Below are 12500 nucleotides of genomic sequence, written 5' to 3' on the forward strand. Positions count from 1 at the left end.
ATATATATATAATATTATATATAAGAAAATACATGTAAAAAATTGGTGTTAATTTTAATACGCGAGCTTTCGAGAATTATATCGCTTCGTTAATTATATCGCTTCGTAGGGTCTTTTATCTATATATATAAAGTTGTTCAGTTGAATTTGTGTGTTTGCGCATAACTAAAGAACTCCGCAGCCTAGAGGAAAACTAAATATGTTTTCAGAATCAGCACGTCTGGGAGGTGGTTCTGGCTGAAACAAAATTTTCAAAAAGTTAAAAAGTTAAAAAAATTATAAAAATTCTATTCATCAATAGATGGCGTACTGATTAACATTATACTAGAGTCCCTTTATATTGAATATAGTGTTCCATACTTTAAATGTGTATGTCAACTTTTCTTTTGCAAAAGCCTGTGTAACCCCTTTTTCATTTCATAAATAAACATTTCTAGACAATATCCGTAACTCTGGTCGTGTCCGATAGATGTCAGCATAGTCATCAAATGGCGATTTGTTGCAATTGCGATTGAATGAAAACGTCAGCGTAACATATGAATTCTGTGTTGCTACCTTGATGTATTGTTATTTAACGACCAGAAATGAAGATATCAATCACTACCGAGTCAGATGAATTCTACACAGTTGACGTTAGCGCCGACTTGGAGGTGGAAAATTTCAAAGCATTGTGCGAATTGGAATGCAATATTCCGGCATCAGAAATGACAATTGTTTTCGAGGGACACGTGCTGGATGATAACCAGAAACCGCTCGCAGCATACGGCTTAAAAGATACCGACGTGGTGTTAGTAAAGCGCCAGCAGGCTGGTGCAGGCAATGCGAGTAATGGTGAGATTCCCCAATGTGTTTAAATTACAATACACACCATTTAGAACAGTGTCAGTTTATTGAATGACAAAGAATCGATTGCCGGTACTACTGCTCATACTCATAGGGTCTATGTCCCCCAGGTTACTGCCGGAACGTACCCTGTGTACGGTCCGGTATACCGGAACGTACCCTGGTCACTATTTGATATGGTAATAGGGTTAGGATTAGGGTTCGGGTTCGGCTCAGGGAGTAGGCGTAGGCGACTCCCTAGATTCGTTAATGGAGTAGGCGAGGTACGGTTCGGCATATTAGATAGTACCAGGGTACGTTCCGGTATACCGGACCGTACCCAGGGTACGTTCCGGCAGTACCCCGGGGGACATAGATCTTCTCAGCGTAGCTACTAGTAGTAGTAGTAGTACTAGCGCTGATAGGGTTAGGGTTAGGGTTGCCTATATTCTGGGTAATACCGGAAAGTACCCTGGTAACTATCTAATATGCCGAACCATACCTCGCCTACTCCACTAACGAGTCTAGGGAGTCGCCTATGCCTACTCCCTAACCCTAACCATATCAGATAGTTACCAGGGTACTTTCCGGTATACCGGACCGTACCCAGGGTACGTTCCGGCAGTACCCAGGGAGACATAGATGATAGACCCTATCAGCAGTACTAGCCTGTGCTGGTTCCTCATAATGTGGAGACATGCATCTAAACAGAGGAATTGCTCTGACCTGTGATTGGAGGATAAAAATAGAATTTATGATGTTTCGTTTCACCGGTCATAGCCGTGCGTACACATTTGCTAATTAATTAGACTAATCGCGCTTCAATAAACTCAAAATTCACAGAGATTAAGGCTAAGACATGTGTCTATAATAGCTAGAATTTATAGAAATGTAACTTAAATCGTTCGCTCCATATGATAGTTAGTACACGTTCCTACCGGTCATAGCATAATAGCGTATGCGGCGGGAGTGGGCGGGGTTTATTTTCATCCTCCAATCACAGGTCGGAGCAATTCCTCTGTTTAGACGCATGTATGTGGAGCGTTAGATGCTAGCCTAGTTCTAGTTGTGTTGGACGAAAGTGCTGGAAAATTTAAACTGAGGCTAACTCATCGATCTATTCATTCTTGAACCCTACGTTGCCACCCCCAAACAGTGGTTGGCCAAGGCCCTTCAGAAACTTATCCACTTTTGCTCGTACCAAATTGACTGAAGATACTTACTTGGTCATGTTGGATAACGGTTAAAAACCAATGGCTGAATCAATTAAACGATTGTAACTTGAATGTTTGGTAATTAACTAGAGAAGTATTCTTCCAAGGCATTTAATATATATGTTGTGTCTGACATACATTCAAAGTTTAAGCTATATAATTTGCAACATTCCATGAATCCTTTGACATATCATAATTACCCAATCTATATGCCTTAATTTAATCCCAACACAGTTATGCTGTTTCCACAGCTTGATGCATACATCTGCGAACTGATTGATTTTACCTGTAGATTGGGGCTGCTTTCGAAATGCGTAATCGACTTCTATTAGCAATCGGGTATGACATGCCTGATTGTTCGACATGATTCTAGTTTAATAATTTGTGTAAATCCACAAGGGGGCAACGTCTAGTGATTCATTACCAAAAAAATAAGGTTTTTTAGTTGCATCTAGGTTTAAATAATTATTTTAAACTTGGAGCTCAACAACTAGACTACGTAAAACACCTTAAAATCTAGAACACGTCTTTAGTCTTCTCAACATTTTCTGCATGCAATAAACCAAATTTACTTTTACTTTGATGGTGCTTTTAAAAATTTCCCATGGTAAATTTGGATGTCGTGTGATACTTCTAAGCACTAGCACCACTAGTGATGTCACGATCATCGATTATACTTGATCATCGGTTGAACAGTGGCTCGAACCAAGCGCTTGGTTATCAAAATCCATAATCAATTTAATCCAAAAAAAAAGATGAGAATCAGAGATATCATCGCTACTATACAAGTTATCCTTTATTAACATACATGTATTATACACACAGTAGTAAACAGTGCAAAACAAACAGTAAACAGGGCTAAACAAGCACATACATGTGCACACGATGTTACGCACACGCAGGCATTCAACACCCCGAGTAACCGATTGTAACCGATCATCGGTTACTTGGGTCCAACCGATGATCGATTACGAAATTACAACCGATTGACAACACTATGCACCACTGATGAGGAATATTCCTCGTCACTGTATTATTTTTCTGTTTGCATATATATATATGCTCTGTTTTAACAGCCACCGATGCAGTGCTATTAAGGTCTGCTTTTTACCCAAGTATTGTTTAGCAGCTTATAGATGTTGCAATTCAGGATTGGGAACTAACTAATCTTTAGCTATAATTCTATTCACCTTATAACTATAACCCAGGGTTCTGCCCACGGTGGGCGGCGGTGGGCGGGTGTGCCCGGCACTCGCGGTTGCCGCCCGGCACTATAAACGAGTCGGTTATCTCCGCCCAGCACTAATTAAAAAAAATATATTTAAAAAAGACAAAGAATCGTAGACTAAATACACTGTAGTTTGTGTCCATTTGTTTGGAACTGAAGCAGTCTGCCAGCAACTGTGACTGGCAGTAGTCTGGCTATCATGTTTAATAGTAGCAAATATTTGTCTACACAAATTGTACTGTTTTCTCTTTTCTATGTATATTCAAGCTGTTGATAAATGATAATCTCAGATATTGCACTTTGTCCTCTAAAACCCCTGTTTTTCCTTTTTTTGACCTAAAAAACAACAAATTTGTCAGTCTGATATATGGGTTTTTTATTGCTCAGAATGCAGGAAATTTAGTTTCAGACTATCCAAAATCAAAAAATTTCCAGGGTGGGGCATGCCCCCGGACCCCCCTAGATTGGCTTCGCGCCTACGGCGCTTGCATCAACTGGATTCGCCCGGCACTAAAAAATCCTGGGCAGAACCCTGTAACTATGAACACATTTATACTCTTGTCCAAGAAGATATATATAAATATGTTCGTGGTATATCTATAAAACAAAATTGCGATTAGTGAAGGGTTCCTGAAGAGCATCATCCTATCAAATTAGTGCATGGTGAATGAAATCTGAAGAATTTAAACTGCGTGTGGTTGTTTGTTTGTTACAGCACCAGGATTCCCATTCAACTTTGACTTCAGTAGCATCCCTGTTCCCACAGACCATGGGGCCCAGCAACAGGCACCTGCAGCATCTGGTTCGAGTAGGCAAGAGGAGCCTTCTCCTGAACAACTGAGGCAGATGCTACTGGCCAGTCCACATGACCTCGCCTTACTGAAGGAGAACAATCCTAGGCTTGCTGAAGCTCTGCTCAGTGGAGACCTAGGTTTCAAATTTACTCTCTATTTTCCATAGTTGCTACGCTTTTATTCAGCCTATTGGAATATTTCGTATTCAAAGTACTGGTTTTTTTGTGCTCTCTATCGAAGATACGCATTAATTGGCAAATTAACGGTGGCCAGTGAGTACAAGTTTCAAGTATAATATAGTTACAGATAGTGAGATATGTACATGAGGGGTCTCCTGAGACCCTTAATGCATGTCAGGCACAAATGCCTTCAAAGCTGAAGTCAATTTGTGACATCTTATTAATCCTTTGACATATCTTAATTGCCTAATGGTCATGTCTTAATTTCCAGCTGTATTTACTTTTGACAATCCCCACATATTCATGCTGTGTTCTCACAGCTTGGTATATATATGTCTCTAAAATAATTGAGTTTGCCTGGCTATTAGTATTTCTTATCATGTGCGTGATTGACTCCAATTAGTTCCACCCCTTCCCGCGTCCTCCTACCTATCCATAAACAATATACCTTCTGAAAATTCCTGAGAGAACCCTAATATTTCTAAATGGTCTTTCACTTGATGCTGCTGTTAGACTGGCTCTACTCCTAATTTTCCAGACCGGTTCAAAATGGTTTTGGAAGAACAGCAGAAGATAAAGAGGGAGAGAGACCTCTTGCGCATTCGCATGATGAATGCTGATCCATTCGATATGGAAGCACAAAAATTAATTGCTGAAGAAATCCGGTAATTAGTCATCAATGTTTCCAATAATTGAAATACGTATGAGCTCCATTGGTTTAATTTCTTTCGGTGGATGTGATACTTGTTAGACGTGGAGTTGTATATTATTCTATTAGCACATGAAAGATATTTAATATTTTTTCTGTACCGATTATGTTTGCTTATATTGATCAGTGTGCTAACCATTTACTTGAAGGTTGAAAAACGTGGAATCAAACATGGAGCAAGCCATTGAACATGCACCAGAGAGTTTTGGCCAGGTTATTATGCTTTACATTGACTGCAGAGTTAATGGACATCAAGTGAAAGCTTTTGTAGATTCAGGTACTTGCATCCAGAGAATAAATAATTCCACTTTGTATTTCTTTAAAAAAAACATGCCGGTTTAGAATCATACTTATTCAAGAGTACTTGTTATTAATATCTTTATTGATGTGAAAGCCTTTGTAACAGCCTAAAAATTACTTTTTTGTTTACGAGAGCTGTTTTTTGATTTTGTATGAAAAAAAGAGCTCTCGTACTTTTTTTACGGGAGCTATTTTAGGCCAGAGCTACTTTTTCATAGCATGATTTTGTTAAAATTTATATAATTTTGATGCAATGACTCTAATATTATTCATTAGCATTCAGCACTCAGCACCAGTATCAGACTATCAGTGTTAAGAAATCGTCAACAAATTACATTCGATCACATTTTTTTATCTCATTTCACTAGACTAAGAAACCAATCACATTCTTATTCAATTTCATTCACACAGACAGACATGCACTACACAGTACACATAGTCAGGTAACATGACAAAGACAGGAAATCAAGAATTATAATCATGGTAATGATGGTATGGTTATTTTCAAGTTTCTTTTTTTTACTTTATTTGTTTTCATCTTTCAACTTTCTTTTTACATCGACTGAGCAAGTTCAGAACTTCAGAGAGAGTTTTTAGTTACTTTGAGTATGTTAAAAAAAACTTGTACTGGAATCTCTAGGAATGCCGGGAGCTTCTGGGCAAGGTTTTACTTTCGTTTTTCTCCTCCCCAGTCCACGGTACCCCCATGCATAGATCAATGCTGCCGCACATCCACAAAGTAACAAGTGCCTAGAATCTTTAAGTATATACAGTTTACATTGCTTCTAGATATCTAACTGAATAAAAATAGTCCACTTTCTACGTTAAGAAAAGTGACGAATTCAGTTAACAGCTTTGATTACGTGCGTGTCAGGTATCACTGGTCGTGCACTCACTCCCCACGATAACCCCTGCGATATAAAAACTTATTGTTATGCGGTCATAAAAACGCTGGGCTGCACGAGATGCTGCAATGGGCGATGCTGCAATCGATTTCTTAGACTCGCGAGTTTTTGTTCGTGTGGCGAATCATGCGTTGAGGGAGTTTATGCCCTCGGCTCTAGATGTTTTGGATACCCCGTCTACATTGAGGAACGGGTCGTATTATGCGCTCCCGTTTACAAGTCTGTCTAAACTGCCGTTGGGCTAACCGTAGTATTTCAGCGTATTATGAGGGGAAAAAGTGCCGGTCAGGAGGACCGGGAGTTTCGTAGAGATGGTGGCCCGAGCAAGGGCGTCGGAACTGCCGCGGCAGCCGCGGCGACCGCCGCGGCACCTTTTTCAGGCCATAAATTTTCCGTAACCAAAATCTTTCAATAATTTATACCGTCTTTTGGCCGGTACATATATCATGTATATACGTGTAATCTAGGCCCCTATAAGCGGAGACCAGGGTCAGATGAGGTCAGGTCAAGGGCGTGTACAGGGGGGAGGTCCAGGGGGTCCGGATCCCCCCCCCTGCTCGCGCAGAAAACGCATCTGAGGGGGTCTAATTTCAAAAAAATTCTAGGGGAGGGCCCCCCAGACCCCTCCTTCGCGTGCTCGCAAGTATGTATTACGGTTAGACCCCCCCCCCTGGTCCAAATCCTGTACACGCCCCTGCAGGTCACCTGTGGCTATAAAATTTTATGATCCAGAACTCTGGCACACATTCCTCTGCTCCCCGTCTACTCGGAATGTATTTCAGGAAGTTTTACCAAATATTATTCCACTGTTAAAGTGAGAAAAATAAATTTGGAGTTTTTGGTCATTATTGAATATTTTAATTCTATGTTAAGCAACAAATCTTTCAAATCATCATGTATTTTTCTAAAATTACAGTGAAACACACTTTTTTGTGCTAAATCACAATGCTCAGAATGCACCAGAGCCCACCATTTACCTTGTAGATTTCAAAATTTTCACGGGGGAGGGCATGCCCCCAGACACCCCTAGGGTGGCTTCGCCTCCCCGGGGCTCGCCCTATCACCAAAGCCGCGGCACTATTTTATTGCTTCCGACGCCTTTGGGCCCGAGCAAAAACTTGGTGGGCTCGGGCCTCCGGGTCGGAACTAATTTCGAACGCTGCCGGCGGCACGGGAGCGATTTTTCTCATATCTTCCACAATTTTCGCTCTCGTAATTATTGTTACCAGAGCGCTTTGAAAGCTGACGGGAGCGAAATCGCTCACCGCTCCTGTCTATTTTTTTCGCTGCTTTATAATGTGACCTATAATTTTTGTCGTGGTTCATTGTGTTGTACATTATGTCCAATTTGTTAGTAAAAAAGGGTTGCGGAGCTCAATTCTCCACAAACTTACTAACTTTCATTTAAAATTGACTACGTCACAAATTTTCTATGGTAACATTTGTAAAAAAAATTGTTGCCATTTTTTTACATTAAAAGTAAGAACTAACGGGAGTAAATGTAATGTCAAATTCTTACCTGATAAGATTGTTTCTCAACTAGTTAAAAATCCAAAAAACCTGGACGATTTGATATTGTGTTCATGATATTAATTGCTTGCTATGAGCTATGTATGAGTCACGAGTGTATGTTCACATCGAACAATATAGTAAAATAAGAAATATAATGCAGCAATTTAACCATAAAAAGTGAACACAATTATTTATATTTTGTGAAAAAGTGGAAATTTTATTTTTATTTTAGTATTTACGGTGACGTAATCACTTATATTAAAAGTATCATTATATTATATTAATATATAAGTTATATATAAAGTTATATTAAAAGCTTGCACGAGGCACAGCAACTCGATATCCTGAAATCAAGATCTCAAGTAAAACATTCCTAGTTTAATTAAAAACATGTAAATTTTACAATGTACGTGCTCTACTTTATATTACTGTGAAATCTTGTGATTCCTCTTTATATTTAAGTTTTGCAGGGATATATTTTTTCAGCAAATGCAGTGTCATTTATAATTTGGCCTGGCGTTTCTCTCCGTTGTTATAACCCCTGCTAAGTGTTACTACTTAGTTTTCACTTTGCAGTGATTGCTTACTAGATGTAAGACCCTTTATATTAATTTAAATGCATATTTTCCAACAACTGCTTAAACTGATAAGAAGGGCTGTGGTTTAAATCGATATTCAAAGTCATTGGCCTTTGTGATTGATTCAGTAGTCTCATTGATTCTCCTGTGGACTGCAGCACAGCCAGTGTCTAGTTCCACAAGCCAGCAGTTTTCTCTTTTTCTAAACACCTTTCCTTTGAGGTAAACCTTTTCTCTGCATATTGAATACTAATGTGGACATACAAGGCAAATTCAGCATGACAAAGGCTAGCTTGACTGCCATTCTAGCTATTATTCAGCGTGTGTGCATTTTAGATCGAGTCTGTCATCCAGAGAAAGTGACAGTCAGTGTATAACTACTGACGTTGCGTGGCTCAGTCGAGCTATTTTAAGTTGGGTTGCTTGCATTCATAACCATTTTCTTTCCAAGGATCTTACATGATTATGTAAAATCAGGCGACATATATATATATATATATATATATATATATATATATATTGTACACCAGAGTCCGACATGCAAAAAATGCAGAAACCTGAGATATAAAAGTTTATCATTGGCTAACCCATAGAATAGGAAAAAACTTATATCTCAAAACTTGTGTAGAATAGATGACTAGTGCTGTGACTATTCAGTTTGTCCACATTTTCGAATGTTATGTATAGCGTCAGGGTGCAAAATTAACGCGAGTCCGGAATCAAATACACCCTGATTTACTGTCAGACGCCCTGATTTGACATATGCAGGAGTCCATGTGACTCCATGAAAATTCTGCTATACTAACTAGTTCGTTCGAACCCACAGCCTCACGGAATTACCGTATTTTTTTAGCAAATGTCCCAAGAAAATTTGGCAGACGTGCATCGCAAATATCCTTTTTGTTAATATCTTTAGTTTTGAACTTCAGACTGCGCACTCCCTCATTTTGCTGCGGACTCCATCTTTTTGAGGGTAGGGACTCCATTGGACTCACTTGTTCAAACGTTAATTTCTACCCCTGTAGCGTGGTTTAATATTGTAAGTCGGCTTCACGTGTGTAATATTTCCCCAGACAATATAAGGCCTACGTGAAGCGGCATCCGCCATAGTTTGTGAATCCCTTACAGCTTTATGTATTATGTATCTTTCATATCTGCTTGTTCTTGTAGGAGCACAGACGACGATAATGAGTCAAGCATGTGCAGAACGTTGCAACATCAAACGACTGATTGACACGAGGTGGGCGGGCGTTGCGAAAGGTGTTGGCACGCAAAAAATCATCGGAAGAGTTCATCTAGGTATGAGTTTGCCTGGGGCTCTAATTTGACATTTCTACATGTGCATCTGCATCTACATATACTTGTACATCTGCATGCACTTAGCTGTCTACATCTCTAGGCATAGTCGTGGCAGTAACAAAGCAATAGTCACTTTTTGTTGTGCCTGCAGGTTTCAATCCCTCCTGTAGTTTTTCTGTGATTGCACGAGCGTGGACCGAAGCCAGCGGGGGCATACGTTTCGTTTTCCGTTTCGTTCGCCAACAGGGCAGATACAGATCGGTAAGGACTTCCTCACGTCGTCGTTTTCCATACTCGAGGACCAACCAATGGACATGCTTCTAGGCCTGGACATGCTACGGAGACATCAGGTACGTCAAACTGTTCGCACAGTCGTATAATCGATACCCTTCTGTGAGGACACAGGTTGTGTGCAGGGAGTGCTGGTAATCATATCCTCCAACTGTGTCTCGGAAGTAAGAAATCTAACGAGCTTACCTAGCTCGGCGTAATCTAATTTCCTGTCGTCGCTAGTATGGTTACGTCTGGTTCATCGTCCTGTCGTGCTATGGTCGTGAGAATAAGCTGCAAGACAGCGTACTGCACTTATCTTTGCCATCTCTCGAGTAAACGAGGAGATTACTAGTGGTGTTCCGGTAATTAATTATGTTTAAGGATCGATCATTTGCAGCGACTGATAACTTAATCGATAATGAAGACAAGTGATCGATCTTTGAAAATCTATTCGCTGTGATTAGAAAACAACTAATTGCTGTGATCGCGATGCACTTGAATTGATGAAGCGATTAAAAAAACAAAATGACATTTTGGTTGCATATCTTTCTGTCTTGAAATCTGACACATGACATAATTATTGGGCTTGTACACCAAGTGTTTTATCACCTTATCACACTGGGAGATTAACAAGACTGTGGCTCCTGAACATGAGTCTCCAAGGCCTCATCTTATATTTACCGATACTTTTTCTCATAGGCGTAGTAACCCTAACCTCTGCTTATTCACATTACTTGCCTCACGTCAGTCTTGGAAATATGCCTGAAAATCCAGGCAGTTGATTTCTACTACCTATAGTTAATTCCATAATCTATAGTAAAATCTATGAAAGGCTAACCAGTCCTGTTCAAAGAATGATTATGACTGATGTGATGGAAGCTGCTATTTCCAACATTCTATTCGATAACGCACGACTTCCATGCTTCTTGCCTCGCGTGATTCCCCTCAGTAGCGACTGCTCGCGTGACTTTGCCACGCTTCTTGCATCGCGTGATTCCCCTCAGTAGTGATTGCTCGCGTGATTCGTGCGCAGTGTATCATCGATCTGAAGCGCAACCTGCTCGTCATCGGCACGACGGGCACAGAAACATCGTTCCTCGTCGAGTCGGAGCTGCCGGACTGCGCGAGGCTAAACCGCAGCGACGGTGCTGCCACCGCCGACGCCGCCGCCGATCAGGAGATGGAGGACGAGCAACTCGCCAAGGCTCTGTCCGAGTCGTCTGACGCCGCGCACACACCCGCCCAACCTGCCGCTGCCGACACTGCTGCAGGTAGGGGGCGCTACTGTGATGCGTGTCGTGTTACATTCGGTCGTTTTATCATGGGTGGGGGCGCTGCTGCCAGTAGGGGGCGGTATTGTTCTTTTATGTTGTGTTGCGTGTGGTCGTTTTATTGTGGGTGAGTGATGGGGTGCAATATCAGGTGGAGGGAGGGGAGTGATACCGAGCTTCCTTGTAGCATTACGTAGTCATTTTATCGGGGGGGCAACGCGGTTCTGTGTGGTGTTAGGTGCAGTTTCTTCATTGTAGAAGGTTATGTATCAAGTTCTAGTGAAACCATGTGCAGCAGTGTTGTATTACAATACTGCATCTCTCTCGGGGCTATTGTCAGTATATTGTTGTTATTGCAGTGCGAGTGTCTGTGCTGTGTTTTTTACGAGTTTCATCATTCGCTTCGTTTGTAATTGGATTTTGCGTTTGGGAAAAGTCAATCCAATTCGTACGAATCGTACGGCTCGCGTCGATCGCGCGTAGTTTTTTTTTTTGCGTCGTCGTAACTTGATCTCGATCTTGTCGCAGGTTCGGCCGGTTCCCCGCAGCCTCCGAGCGCAGCGGACCCCGATGCCGGCGGCTCAATTGCAGAGACGAGCATCCAGGCGCTGATGGGCATGGGCTTCACGCGAGAACAGGCAAGGGAGGAGCTCGTCCGACAGGCGGGCGACCTAAACAAGGCGGCGGGCGTCCTGTTCGCGAAGTCGTTTGGCAAGTTTTGATGTCGCGAGCGAGGGGTGCGCGCGATCGTCGCTGAGCTGTCGTCGTCGTCGTATTCGTCGTGTTTGGTGATCACTAGCGCGTTGGTAACCGTCGCCACTGCGTGTACAGACAGCGCGGTCGACACGCGTGTGCGTGCTCCTCTGTTGACGACGACGTCGCCAGGATCGCTGTTCATGTTGTGAATCGCTATGCGCGATACGAGCTGGGTGGGCAGGTTACGTACGCTCGATGAAGCGTAGCGCAAATTCTTACTGACACTAGGAAGACGTACGAGGGGCACAGGCCATGGCGCGGCCATGGTCATGGCCATGGTCTGTCCATGGCGCGGGTTTCAACTTCATTTTTTCGAGTTGGTTTCGTACGGTCGCTTGAAACCTAGGCAGTTTCGCAACTCTGTCAAAAAATTGTTACGCTTCATTGTACATAGTGATGCATTTCTGAGAATTTTTTACGAGATTAGCTGACGGTGATTGAAGTCTCTAAAACATGTTATAAGACGGGTAAATACTACAGAACAAATCTCATGTGTCTTTTATCATATGCAAAACCATATTCGTCTCTGGAGATATAAGTACATTCCTCATCCTGCTTGAAAGTGTCTAGCTAATCATAGTGTGAGGTCCCTCTATTTAAGAATATATACGGTGGTGATGTATTCGCATCTATTTTGATATGTGTGTAAACAGTGATGCT

General features: G+C 41.6%; 1 protein-coding gene across 1 annotated transcript in view; it reads left to right on the plus strand.

Moving 5' to 3' along the window:
* The first annotated feature begins 483 nt into the window (after positions 1–483).
* The window catches only part of LOC106808417 (protein DDI1 homolog 2-like), a 13809-nt gene continuing 1792 nt past the window's right edge, over positions 484–12500 (plus strand). Inside the window, exons 1-8 of the mRNA XM_014811136.1 lie at positions 484–831; positions 3980–4195; positions 4776–4902; positions 5096–5223; positions 9412–9540; positions 9787–9890; positions 10847–11084; positions 11613–12500. The exon at positions 11613–12500 is cut by the window's right edge and continues 1792 nt beyond it. Of these exons, the coding sequence (XP_014666622.1) occupies positions 585–831; positions 3980–4195; positions 4776–4902; positions 5096–5223; positions 9412–9540; positions 9787–9890; positions 10847–11084; positions 11613–11806 (1383 nt within the window). The 5' untranslated portion in view covers positions 484–584 and the 3' untranslated portion in view covers positions 11807–12500. The remainder of the gene's footprint in view (positions 832–3979; positions 4196–4775; positions 4903–5095; positions 5224–9411; positions 9541–9786; positions 9891–10846; positions 11085–11612) is intronic.

This window comes from Priapulus caudatus, unplaced genomic scaffold (genome assembly GCF_000485595.1).
Source record: "Priapulus caudatus unplaced genomic scaffold, Priapulus_caudatus-5.0.1 Scaffold274, whole genome shotgun sequence".
NCBI lineage: Eukaryota > Metazoa > Priapulida > Priapulimorpha > Priapulimorphida > Priapulidae > Priapulus > Priapulus caudatus.